The sequence below is a fragment of the Bombus flavifrons genome, chromosome 8 (genome assembly GCF_040668555.2).
Source record: "Bombus flavifrons isolate JBK064 chromosome 8, iyBomFlav1_principal, whole genome shotgun sequence".
Classification (NCBI taxonomy): Eukaryota; Metazoa; Arthropoda; class Insecta; order Hymenoptera; family Apidae; genus Bombus; species Bombus flavifrons.
In genome coordinates, this window is record NC_138449.1 from 3,542,831 (window position 1) to 3,557,097 (window position 14,267).

At 39.3% G+C, this 14,267-nt stretch overlaps 1 protein-coding gene and 1 pseudogene across 1 annotated transcript; both read left to right on the top strand.

Moving 5' to 3' along the window:
- The first annotated feature begins 4,964 nt into the window (after positions 1–4,964).
- LOC138182789 (uncharacterized) lies at positions 4,965–7,989 on the top strand. Its single transcript, XM_069119008.1, has 2 exons — positions 4,965–7,326; positions 7,938–7,989. The coding sequence occupies exon 1, from the start codon at positions 5,020–5,022 to the stop codon at positions 7,282–7,284; it is 2,265 nt and encodes a 754-aa protein (XP_068975109.1). The 5' UTR covers positions 4,965–5,019; the 3' UTR covers positions 7,285–7,326; positions 7,938–7,989.
- Positions 7,990–10,985: 2,996 nt separating this feature from the next.
- Positions 10,986–13,180, top strand: LOC138182790 (uncharacterized; annotated as a pseudogene).
- Positions 13,181–14,267: the final 1,087 nt, after the last annotated feature.

Genomic DNA, 14,267 nt, shown 5'->3' on the forward strand with positions numbered 1-14,267 from the left:
ATAGATTCTGTTTCGGATATAGGGATAAGTATACTTTTATTCTCTGTAGTCTGATCTTCCTTGCAATTTAATGGCTTGGCTTTGAGTCCGATTAAGTTATTTTCTGATGGTTTTATAAAAGTTTTTGAGTGAGATACACTCGCTATCTCTTTTCCTATTATGTTTGAAACATTTACGAAATTCGTGGAGCCTTGCTTTTGTATCTTTGCCAAGTCGAACGTGGAGAGGCACTTCGCACTTCCCAGCGGGTCCAATATCTCCGTGGTATTAGGCAGTGGATAATTGTTGCCTATCGTCTCGTCGTTCAGTTTCCTAGTTTCTGCTTCTTCTGCAAGTTCTTTGGCATTAGTATTGTTTATCTTGTTTGGGAACTCGGAAAATTTCTCACTGATGATCCTGTCTGTGGTGTCGTGCGTCCTGTTACTATTTAAAGTGACGTTATCTCTTATCACAGCAACGGAATGGTGTTTGCGTTGAAAAGTTGATTGGTTCAAATGATCGTCATACCTCCTTTGACTTAGACCTCTATCGAGGTATTTACTTATGCATTTTTCTTCCCAGATTATTGCTCTTGCTCCTTTCCTGGCATCTTCCTCTATTCCCAGATTGTTTAGATATTTCCGCGACGGCCGTACATATCTCCAGTCCTGGTGGTTGTTTCCGATGTAGTTACTATTGTATGGGGAATGAGCGTTGTTTCGATTATAATTATTCGGAGGTGTCGGACGCTGGTATCGTATTCTATTGTTTACTTGTTTTAATTCTCGTGTTGCTTTCACTGCTTGGCGGTACGCGTCATCCAAGGATTGGTATCCTGCTATCTTTACTCGTAAATACACCTCGTTTGGGAGCCCCTTAACGAAAGCTTCCCTCGTGTCTCGATCTATCCTATCTTGAAATACGGTGCCGTACTCGTATCTTTCCCCGTTTATTATAGCCAGTCTGAGATCTCTGACGCGATCTATGTAGTCCAAAATATCTTCTCTCGGTCGTTGGAATACTGTTGCTAATTCCCCTTTATATTCATTAACCGTTTTACCCGAACCGAACATATCTTTTAATTTATTCCCGAAATCGTTTAAACTTATTAGTTCTGTGTCTTCTACGGCGAGAAATGCGTGTCCGCGAAGCTTATTCATTAATAATTTTACTAACTGAGGTTCTTGATGCCTAGGAAGCATATTTCGTGCGCGCTCACATGCTCTTAAAAATCGAAATACTGAGGGTCGATGTCCATCGAATATTGGTACTGTCTTAATTGCATCTTTTAACTTAATTGATTGGGGATTATCTTCTGTCGGTATTGTCGCTTGGGGAGTTATCGGCGGTGATACGGGTAACTCGGGTTCCTTTTTTGATTTGAGTTCATACATGCCATTTTGTAATTCAACGAGTTTTGTACTCATGTCGCGAAAATTCGCATCCCACGCTTTAAGTTTTTCCGATAACGTCAAGACAAAGTCTTCGTCTAATGATTCTAGTCCGGTCGGCATTATTTCTTAGGTATATATCTTATTGATAAGTGTAACAACTTTAATCCTCTGTGGAGCGTATCCCACCGCTCCAGATGAGACTGGTGGGATACGCTCCACAGAGGATTAAAGTTGGTTTAAAGAGTGGATACGTTCCACAGAGGATTAAAGTAATCACACTAGTCGATAAAATATACATTCATTAAGAAACAATGGTGTCTAAAGTGGAATCGTTGGACGAAGAAATGGTTTTAACATTGTCGGAAAAACTTAAAGCATGGGACGCGAACTTTCGCGATGTAAGTGCAAAACTCGCCGAACTACAAAGCGGCATGTTCGAACTCAAAGCAAAGCAAGAATCTAATACACCCGCATCGCCGCCTACGACACAACAAGAGACGGCCCAGCCGAGTGGGCATACCCAGCCAATTAAACTAAAAGACGCGATCGAATCGGTGCCAGTGTTCGACGGTTATCGGCCATCGGTATTTCATTTTTTAAGAGCTTGTGAGCGCGCGCGAAATATGATTCCCAGATATCAAGAACCACAATTAGTAAAATTGTTAGCAAATAAACTCCGTGGACACGTATTCCTCGCCATCGAAGATACAGAATTAAGGAGCCTAAACGATTTCGGAAATAAATTAAAGGACCTATTCGGCCCAAGGAAATCTCTTAATGAATATAGAGGGGAATTAGGAACGATATTTCAACGACCCGGGGAAGACATATTAGATTATATGGACCGAGTTAGAAATCTTAGATTGGCAATAATGGACGGAGAAAAGGGCGACTACAGTATCATTTCCCCCGATATCCAAGAAACTATAGATTGGGAGATAAGAGAAGCTTTTGTTAAAGGACTTCCGAACGAGGTATACGTGCGAGTAAAAATAGCAGGGTACCACACTTTAGAAGATGCATATCGTCAGGCCGTCCAGACAACACACGAATTGAAACAAATAACCGATAGAACACGACCCCCACGACCGACTCCCTCAAACTATTACAGACGCGATAACGTACGTCCTTCGAACGTTAACAACAATATCAGGAATAACCGCCAAGATCGAAGATCGGTACCTCCATCGCAGAATTTTTCGAATACTAGAAGGCAGAATATCACATGTAATTATTGTAAAAATCCCGGGCATTTAGTGAAGGATTGTTACACATTTAAAGCCCGCGTAGATGCTGGATTAATCGTACCCTATGCATCAAGACCAGCGGGAAACCAAGCACGTCCTTCGGGAGAATGGGGCGAGCCACGAAGGAACGATACGCCGAATCGCCCAAGAGTACAAGCGGCAACCAGGAGACCGGCGCCGACGGCAACGAACAGAACAAGGGTAGCCGCCCCCGCAAGATCGACTCCACCACCTATAATGAGGAACAGAGCGAGCGCAAAGCCGACCGAAAGGACGAACGAACAAGTATTAAATACTGTGGGGGAGTCATCCCACAACCAAACGAGGTCACAAACAGAGAATCCAGAATCTCAAGTCAAAAAGGAAAAAGCGAAGCACAAGCAACCGGTGAAGGAGAATCACCAGGAGTTGAATTCAGACTCGGAAGGCGACCTCTCCGAATTATTTCAATAAAATTTAATGATTCCCCAACGACACCAACTGCGCGAATAGTTTCCCCAGAACTGAAAACTAAGACGAGTTTATTATTAGACTCTGGATCGGAGATTAATATTATCAAGAAACCTGCTTTACGCGATTCAGCCATCATCGACGATAAAGAATCAATTGAAGTGCGAGGAATTACGGCAACGAGCCTGGTCTCCCTAGGGCAGACGGTAATACAGGTTGCGGGCCATCCGGTTATTTTTCATGTAGTCCATGATTCATTGCTAATCGATCAAGACGGAATCCTAGGATCCGAATTTTTTGCAGGATGTAAAGCTCGTTTAGACTACGAGGAAAAACATATCAAACGTATCGATACTAAAGAAAAAGTAGTTATACCGAAGCGAAGTTCAGTAACGTGTTCAATAAATATCGCAAATCCAGAGATAAAAGCGGGATTTATTCCCAGAATCGAGCCAATCAAGGGAATCTATTTTGGTAATGCAGTTGTGAGGAATTATAAAGGAAAAGGTTACATAAGGATAATAAATACTACTTCCAGGAATTACGAATTTACGACACCAACAATGGTAATTAAGGAATTTGAAAACCCCTCCCCGCTTCCTAGGACAGCGTGTAATACAGTTTTAAAATCGAAGGAAAGTAGATACGATCAAATAATTGAGTTACTACGGCTCGAACACTTAAACGAAGAAGAAAAGGAAAACGTTCAAAAGTTGATTCGTAATAATCAAGATAGGTTTCATATTCCAGGAGATACACTGGAAGCAACTGGAGTTTTGGAACATAGAATAATTACAACAGATAATATACCAGTTAATACTAAACAGTATCGATATCCACCAGTACATCGAGAAGAGATAAATCGACAAATTCAAGAATTACTAGATACGGACGTAGTGGAACCGTCAATATCTCCATATAACTCCCCGTTATGGATAGTACCCAAAAAATCCGATTCGCAAGGAAACAAACGCTGGAGATTAGTTATTGATTATAGAAAATTAAACGATAAAACGATCGGCGATGCTTTCCCACTACCCAACATTACAGAAATATTGGATCAATTAGGAAGTGCGAAATATTTTTCCACGTTTGACTTAGCATCGGGCTTTCACCAGATCCGTATGTCACAAGAAGACGCCCACAAAACTGCATTTTCGACACCATACGAACATTTTCAATTCAAAAGAATGCCTTTTGGATTAAAGAATGCCCCAGCGACATTTCAACGTTTGATGAACTCAGTGTTATCTGGTCTACAAGGAATAGAACTATTCGTCTATCTGGATGACATAGTGATCTATTCAAGGTCCCTTCAAGAACATGAAATTAAATTTAATAAGTTAATGGAAAGACTGAGGGCAGCTAAATTACGATTACAGCCTGATAAGTGCGAATTTTTACGACACGAAGTGAATTATTTAGGACATATAATTAGTGAAGATGGAGTGAAACCCGACCCGAAGAAAATCGAAGCCGTATCAAAATTTCCACGACCCAAAAAAGTGAAAAATATCAAACAATTTTTGGGACTAGCAGGATATTACAGGAGATTTATACCTGATTTCTCCAAGGTCGCAAAACCATTGACACAACTATTAAAGAAAGACACTCCCTTTAAATGGACGGAAAATCGAGAAAAGGCATTCGAAAATTTAAAGACAGCACTAATGACAAAACCCATTCTACAATATCCAGATTTTTCTAAACCTTTTAACCTTACTACAGACGCATCAGGATATGCTATAAGCGGTGTACTAAGTCAAGGGCCAATCGGAAAAGATTTACCGATTGCGTATGCCTCAAGACTATTAAATTCCGCCGAACAAAACTACTCTACCATAGAAAAAGAGTGTCTGGCAATTGTTTACAGCGCAATGCATTTCCGCCGACCGTATCTTTACGGAAGAAAATTTACTATCGTAACCGATCATAAACCCTTAGTCTGGATGCATTCTATCAAAGACCCTACTTCGAGAATTTGGAAATGGAAATTGAAATTATCGGACTTTGAATTCGATATTGTATACAAAGAAGGTAGGGCGAACGCAAACGCAGACGCATTATCTAGGAATCCTCCGGAAGTTTGTCTACCAATCAGAAGGAGAGAGGAAGTCTCACCGATTCGCTATCCTGTCTCAAAAAGATTCGAAAAAGATACGTCATCAGAAGACTCTCCCATATTCGAAACTAAACCACGCGACTTGCCTCAACCCACTGATCCTGCAAAACGAGAAAAAGTTTCTGCTCGGAAGTACCTTGCATTGGAAGAAACGCCCGTAAAATATTTTGACGAAGCACTAGCTGAGCTCGATGTAAATAGAGAAATAACTGATCGAGGGAAAAGGGGCATGGATACAACAAGCAAAGAGGAGCACTCCGCCGTAATTCCAGAACTAACTCAACAACGAGAAAGGGATACGCATGTCTTAAAAAGATTCAAACTGGATACGTCAACCGAAGATTCTCCCATATTCGAAGCTAAACCACGCGCCTGGCCTCAAGCCAGTGATTTTAAAAATCAAGGAAAGGTTTTCACCCGAAAACATCGTACAATAGAAGAAACCCCCATAAAATATTTTGATCAGGCACTAGCAGAAGTCGATGTAAGTACAGATAGAGGAATAACCAAGCGAGAAAAAGAAGACACAGATACGACAAGCGAAGAAGAGCTCTCTACTGTAATTCCGGAATTAATTCCACAACGAGAAAAGGACCAGAGACCTACAATAATTGCGGAACTAAAAATTTCAGAAACCCGAGATTCAATTACAAGAGTAAATGACCATAAAATAATATTCATAGATGTACATGGCAACCCGATAGATAAAGGAGCCTTAGAAATGAAGGAGACGGGAAAATTGCCTCGTTATGAAGATTTAATGTTGGAAAAAGCAAGATTGAACTACGATTCCGGGAAATACATCGTATCTCTACCAATAAAGGAAAATAGAAATATTCCAATAGCACCAGAAAATTTATTAAACTCACTACGATCTCTACTAGATGTAGTAAATGAAAAACAGTTTACTTCCTTTAGCATTAGCAAAGGAAACTTGGAGGAAATACCCTGGCGATATACAATCAGAAAATTGAAGGAAATATTTATGGAAAAAACCCTAACCATCACCATTTGCACTGGGGAAGTAATTACCCCGCCTGTGGAAGCACGGAACAACATAATACGAGAAAAACATGAATCAAGTGTAGCAGGACACAAAGGAATAACAAAAACTTATCAAAGAATACGACAATATTACTATTGGGAAAACATGAAAAAGGAAATTCAAAATTACGTAAACACATGTAAGGAATGTCAATTGAAGAAACTCACAAGAATAAAAGCAAAACAACCAATGGTACTTACAGACACACCAGGTAAAGCGTTCGACAAGATTAGTATGGATATTGTAGGTCCATTGCCAAAAACTCAAAAGGGAAATGAATATATTTTAACTATCCAAGATTTATTAACAAAATACTCTATCGGGATTCCAATAGGAGGAATCTCTTCAGCCGAGGTAGCGGATGCATTCGTAAAGCAATTTATTTGTCGTTTCGGGTCACCGAGAGCTATTCTCACTGATCAAGGAACAAACTTCACATCCTCGCTAATGAAGAAAGTGGCAAAGAGATTCCGCATCAAACAATATACCACGACGGCATATCATCCACAAAGTAACGGTTCAATCGAAAGATCCCACCACGTACTGATTGAATATCTCAAGCTATACATTGAAAATTCCAAAAACTGGGACGAATGGGTGGAATTAGCTATGTTTTCCTATAATACTTCTGTACACGAAGGAACGAAATTCTCTCCGCACGAATTAGTCTTTGGACATTTAGCCAGAGAGCCTACTGGTGAAGTAGTAATCGAAGAGAACATGGAACCAACATACGCAGAATACCTCGGAGATCTGTTCGATAAAATTAACACGGTACAACGAATGGCAAGGGAAAATTTGATAAAATCCAAACTAAAATCAAAAGAATATTACGACCGACGAATCAACCCTCAAAATTTTAAAGTAGGAGATTCAATATATCTATTAAAAGAACCTAGTAAAGGAAAATTCTCCGATCAATATACTGGACCACATAAAGTGCTAGAAATCTTGCAAAACCAAAACGTCAAGATTGAAGTAAAAGGGATTCCGCGAATAGTGCACTTAAACAAGTTAAAACTAGCGCATAATCGAAATAACCAATAACTAAAGTGATTTCAGTGGGCAACATAGTGTAGTAGTGTGTGCGTTGTAGTGCTGTTCTTCGAGTAATACAGATAGCGAAAACCTAAAAGGAAAAGGGAAAATTATTATGTGCTTCAATTATTGTTTGAATATAAAAACGTGCTAACTCAATGAATAATTAACTAGTGAAAGTAAAAGTTACCTTGTGAACAAGTAATAAACATGCAAGAAAGTGTACGTGCAAATATAGGTTGTGAATCCTTGTTTGTGGAACGTAATGTATGACAGATACGTAAAATAAGTGAATAAATTAGTTTCAATTGTTTCAGTGCAAAATACAAGGTTACTAAATGTCATAATTATATTGTGGTTAAAACAAAAGCAAGTGTGACTCTGTTCGTTGAATAATACAGATAGAGGAAACCTAAAAAGAAAAGGAAGATTATTATGTGTACAAAACGTGTTAATTCAATGAATAATTAAAAGGGTGGAAGTGAAAGTTACCTTGTGAACAAGTAATCGCTATACAAAAGGTTTACATGCAAAATAGGTCATGGATCCCTGTTTGCAGAACACCATGTACGACAGCCAGCTGAAAGTAAATAAATGGATTAACTTCAATCGCCTTGATGCAAGATACAACACTACTAAACATCATAGCAAGACTGTGAAAGCGTGACACTGTTCGTCGAATAACACAGATAGCAGAAACCTGAAAAAAAAAAGGGAAAGATTACTACAAGTGCTCCAATTATTGTTTGAATATGAAACGTGACAGTTCAACGAATATTTAAAACAGTGAAGGTGCAACTTACCTCATGAACAATCAAACACCATACAAAGAAGTGTACAGGCATGAATTTCACAAATTAGTAAGAAGAAATAAAATAGCTGATAAGTATAGAAAGTGGTTAGGAAGGTAATTAAGATAGATTAATTGGAAGCTAGTAATAGATATAACCGGAGTAAAAAGATAGTATATTGTATTAACTATTATATCTAACATGTAGAAGCATATTTTGTAATACACAATAGCGGTCGCTCACACAATATATCATACACATATTGAATTAATAAATTAAACAGTACCTTTATGATCACAGACATAGGATGATTGAAGGCAACCATAGTAAGTATCCAAGGTATACCGAAGAATCTGATGATGTTGTGGGAATGATCCAGGTAAGCAACACAGCATCAAAATCTAAAAAAAAAAAATTTTTACAAACAATGTTAATCTAATAAATAAAACTTAATCACTAATAAGGGAACTAATTCATATCATACATAAAATAATAACAAATAGCAAGCACAAGCAATAATAAAATTAATAGGGAAATAAGAAAGGTTAATAAACACAGAAACAGGTTAGCCGAAAACGTGGAATTTACCTATCAGTAGCCTGAATATTAGTTAACGCTACCCGCAAATAATTAATTCATTAACAGACAATCTAAAGAAATTTCTCTAATCGAAATAGTCCTTAGACTATTTCTGGTGGCAGCAACTACCGTGTAAATCGAAAGTTTCGATAAGAAAAAATATATAATATAAATTTTCAAACTTAGAAATAGATCTTAATCGGAAATCTTAATTCAATATCTTAAATATAATTATATCGTTTAAATTCTCCCTTCCTGATGAAACTCAAATTAAATCGAGCTAAATTGAATTAAATTAAATTAAAACAAAACAAAATAAATTACAACAAATAAAAAAAAAAATCTTGCGAATTCAACAGTTTAAAATCGATTCAAACAAACAAGAACGTAACATTAGAGGGTTTATTTTTTGGTGGCAGCGGTGGGATCATAATAGCTATGTTAGGTACTAATAAAAAAAAAAAAAAGAGAGAGAGAGAAGGGAAAAAAGGGGAGAGAAAGAAAAAAAATAATAAATAATAACTAACATAATCATAACATATTACATATATATTATATTATATACAGGGATACAATATTCATATAAAGGAACAGGTCCGAACGAAATATATAAAAAATAAAAAAAAAAGAAAATATATTAATCGTTTTTGTATGTATGTACAGAACGAGTGGCGAACTCATCAATTCTGACATAGAAAACCCAGACGGACCCGAGCTCGCATTCGATCTGGTGGTGACGGAGGAGGTTGAGTCCTGCCTCTGTGCTCGGTTGATACGCTCCGTTTACCATTTTTATAGCGGCTATCTTTGTCAAGATTGTTTCGACAACCTAGATCCAGACGACCAGGACCTATGTGAAGAGCCGCCCACTCATTTCCTATACGGAGTACCTGCAAGAATACAAATATCACACTGCAGCATGTGCGATATAAACCTTTTTTTTTTTTTTTTTTTTTTTTTTTTTTTCGTGGAGGAAACCTTCATAGGCGCCCCGCGCCCTCCGGGGAGAGAGCGCTGGGTAGTGCCGGATTCGTACCGGCTAAAACCTCCACGGTGGCCGTCCCTGGCGCATTACGGTGAGGACCCTAGAAACGCTCATTAGCATGCCATCACGAGTCCCCTCCGCGCCGAGTCCACCTCGAGTTATGCAATTATAACTAACGGCGCGATGCGCGGCCACCGCGCATCGCGCCACCTCCGACGGGCCGCCGTGCAAGACCTCCTGGTTCCCCGACCAGGCGATTTAGCGGCACCGTGGCGCCGAAGCGCCCGACGCCTAAGACACACCTGACGGCGAAGCGGTCCGAGCTCGCCTGGAAGTGGCGTGCCCCCCCCCCCACACCCCGCCGCCGTCCGCCTACCCTTTCGGGATGGGAATTCCGTTCTCTCTCTCGCTATCCGCCAACTCCTTCCGCAGCGTCACCTGCTCGCAGAATGTGGCGACCTCCTTCCAACTCCTCTCGTTCGCCAGCAGCGTACCAAACACCGCCGGCGGAGAGATGTCTCCCCCTATCTCAGAATCGAGAGCGCTGCGAGGCAACGCCCACGAAGGACAGTGCTCCAGCGTGTGTTGCGCCGAGTCCACGCCCCCGTTGCAATGCTGCCACCGCGCATCGCGCCATCCCCGACGGGCCGCCATGCAAGACCTCCTGGTTCCCCGACCAGGCGATTCAGCGGCACCGTGGGTGCGATATAAACCTAGCGAACCTACAACCCGCTATATCATGCCTCCGATGCATGATGGTCTACAATAATCTGACTCACCTTGAAAGAGAATTTTTAGTTCAAGGAATGATACTCCGCACCATCGAAATATAACGTACTTGTATGCTGTGCACGAAGGGAAATACTTATGCTATCCACCTGTAAACAAACAACATTAATAACTATACATATAATTTTCATTCATGTTTACCAATATATATACACGCATGTTTTAAAGTAGGTGATATTTGCAACACTCACTTCCATTGACAATGCAAGTGACTCATAAAATAAACTGTCATATTTATACACACATATATATATATATACGAAAACAAGCTACATTTGTGACATTTATACCTATTGATAATATATACTTATATATATTTATAACGATAAAATAAATCCCATTTATATTACTCACCAAAACGTATGCATATATGTATATAATTATAACTCAAGTAGCCTTCATAAAATTATTTTCACTGATAGCATATACATGAAACCTAAAATAAAACAAAGTTGTAATAAAAAAAAAGGGGGGAAAAGGAGGAAAGGGAGAAGAGGAAAATATATAAATATAATTGTTTTTTTATACATATATATATATATATATATATATATATATATATAATAAAAGGTTATTCTTATTTCTAATAAACTCAAGAGTAAGAAACAATTTAATAAATTGTTAATAGGAAGATGAATTACCTGGTCATCGTACTTACCCTCATCAAAATAACATATGGCCTGGTAGGATACGACTGCAATGGCAACCACCTCAACGTTACCACCATCTCTTTAAACTCCATCGGGGACTGCAGCATACAACCTGCAATGACAGAAACCCAAGATATTTATATTCAACTACTGCAACTCTCAGAATTCGAATTTACCAGTGTAAGGCAATGCAAGGTGCAAATAACTGGAATTATATATTACTGTGGCATGCACTCCCACACGTCGGCAGTGCATAATGGATTCGCCGAATACCTCCATGAAACAACTGCCCAACAATGTGCAAGGATGCACCAGGACGGTACGTTCTCATTCGGACCACAAAACCTTATAGTAGGCATAAAAGATAATGCAACAGAAACAAGGTCGCTTGTCCTAGCCGGCAAGTTATCAGACGACGGCAGCTGCCAGGGAACACAATATGTAGACCCATACGGGAGCTGGGAAAAGGTCGTTGTACAAGCCACAGTAAGGATAAGTTTAAGATCATCAGTTGTGCCAGTACGGATTGAAGCAAACAAAATTCTACTGAAATCAGGAACGGTATGTACCTTTAGCGAAGGAAACTGTTTAGACGCAGAGGACGGATACACTTATTGGCAACCACAACCACCCTCACCATGCAAATTTGATCAGTACGACGTATTGTATGAGGGAATCGCTACAAAGATCCAGGAGAAAAGAACCAACGGGGAACCAGCACAACCAGTTTACGCACTAACAACACAGGAAGTAACATTTGCACTGACTAAAACTGGAGAACAACCACTGTGTGGATATACCCTACTGTCCACTGAACACCCCAAATTGTTCCTGTGAGAAACAACAAGAGGAAATACGTTCATCTCCAAAAGCAAAACAGCAGTCGAAAATTTGGATATATTCACATATGTCAACTCAAAATTCATTTACGTAGAGAAACATATTAAACAACAAATGACAACACTATACCATGATATATTGACACAAAGATGCACTACACAGAAGAAAATAATAGAGAATGCTTTAAGCCTAGCAATCTTACTGCCCGACGAATTTGCATACACCATAACCAAAACCCCAGGACACATGGCTCTGATCGCAGGAGAAGCGGTCCATATAGTCAAATGCATTCCGGTACAAGTAAAGGTACGGCATACAACAGAATGCTACTCGGAGCTACCCGTTTGGCAAGGGAATCGCACCGCATTTTTAACACCAAAAACACACATCCTGACGCAACACGGAAACCAAGGAGAATGTAGCGCAGTACTACCTACGCTATACAATATCGACGGACTCTGGCACAAATTCGTACCAAAACCCATGGAAACAATTGCACCACAGGAACTCCGTCCAGACGTGCGCCAAACGTGACGATATTCAGCACCATCGTCATTGGCCACGAGCGGAATATACACCCAAAAGGACTTGGACGCACTACGGGATCACGTCATGTTCCCGGCAGAAAAAACCGCAGTCTTGAACACATTGGCCAGAGGAGCGACAGGAAAAACAATCGTCCCTGGAACAGTAGACCTCCTGGGAATGATGGACGAAAATACATTAACAACAATAGCGAAAAATACCGTATCAAATCTATGGACTGGTTTTATGGAATTTGGAACTGTCAGTGCAGCAATATTTGGAATACTTGTAATATTTAACCTAATCAAAACAATAATAGGTATAGCCATACACGGATACCAACTACGTGAAACTTACGGATGTGGAATCGCCCTATTAGGAGCAATATGCGGCTCAGTCACCCACCTGCTAATATACCTCAAGAGAAGACAAAATATCGACGATCAAACAACACAATCTCAAGGGATATCGATAACGCCGGTAACCACTCAACAACCAACGGCATCTGTATCCGCCTTGAGCGAACTCAGAGACGCCATCAGTCAAATTTCCGGAGGAAATTTGAACTCCAAGGGCGGGGGTGTCACGTCCCGCGCTCCGCACGTGCCGTAACGAGAAAAAGAAAACCACACGATACAAAACGCGCGAATAAGGATTTAAATACACAAACGAACGCACGGCATTAAGAAACGAAATATAGAATTAACAAATGAGGGCGACTAATAAATCCAACTAGTATAAAATTAAAGTAAATAGAATCTACTAATAAATTGAATGAGTCGCGAACCGAACAAATAAACCAGGAGATAAGAATAAATACCCTAATGTTACGTTCTTGTTTGTTTGAATCGATTTTAAACTGTTGAATTCGCACGATTTTTTTTTTTTTTTTTTTATTTGCTTTAATTTATTTTGTTTTGTTTTAATTTAATTTAATTCAATTTAGCTCGATTTAATTTGAGTTTCATCAGGAAGGGAAAATTTAAACGATATAATTATATTTAAGATATTGAATTAAGATTTCCGATTAAGATCTATTTCTAAGTTTGAAAATTTATACTATATATTTTTCTTATCGAAACTTTCGATTTACACGGTAGTTGCTGCTACCAGAAATAGTCTAAGGACTATTTCGATTAGAGAAATTTCTTTAGATTGTCTGTTAATGAATTAATTATTCGCGGGTAGCGTTAACTAATATTCAAGCTACTGATAGGTAAATTCCACGTTTTCTGCTAACCTGCTATGCGCAGGGATACTGGCACGGGAGAGGATTAAAGTTGAATGCAATAAATATTTGTCCTCGTTGAACGGATTTTTACTTGAATGTCGAATCGCTTAGGTTGTTATTCACATATATATATATATTAATGTGCGAGGAGGTAAAACAGGAATTTTCGCGTTAATGGATTGGATAAGAATGTGAATTTTCTCGTTGTTCGATACAAATTTATTTTTGCGTTTGCCTTCTTCTTCTCTTTTAATTTCGCTATAGTAATATGTCCAAAGCTCAGTTCGTTACTACGATAGTTTCTGTTGTCACGATTTTCTTGCCTTCGAATTTAATTATCGAGGGTGATTTTAACGGTACTCTCTGTGTGGGGTTCGTGTGATTTCGCAAGCCTTTCCCAAAGACGGGCAATATTTTGCCAACAGTGGGAGGAGGAATGTGAAGATCAATGGGTGTTTTCGATGATCGAAAACACCGGTTGCACAAGCCAACACAGCGAACGATACTTTGGTTGAATTCTCAAAAGGAAATTATTCTACTATTTTCTCTTCTTGTTTTTTCTCAATCGCATGCAATGACGGCGAGAATATCGGTTAATAGCA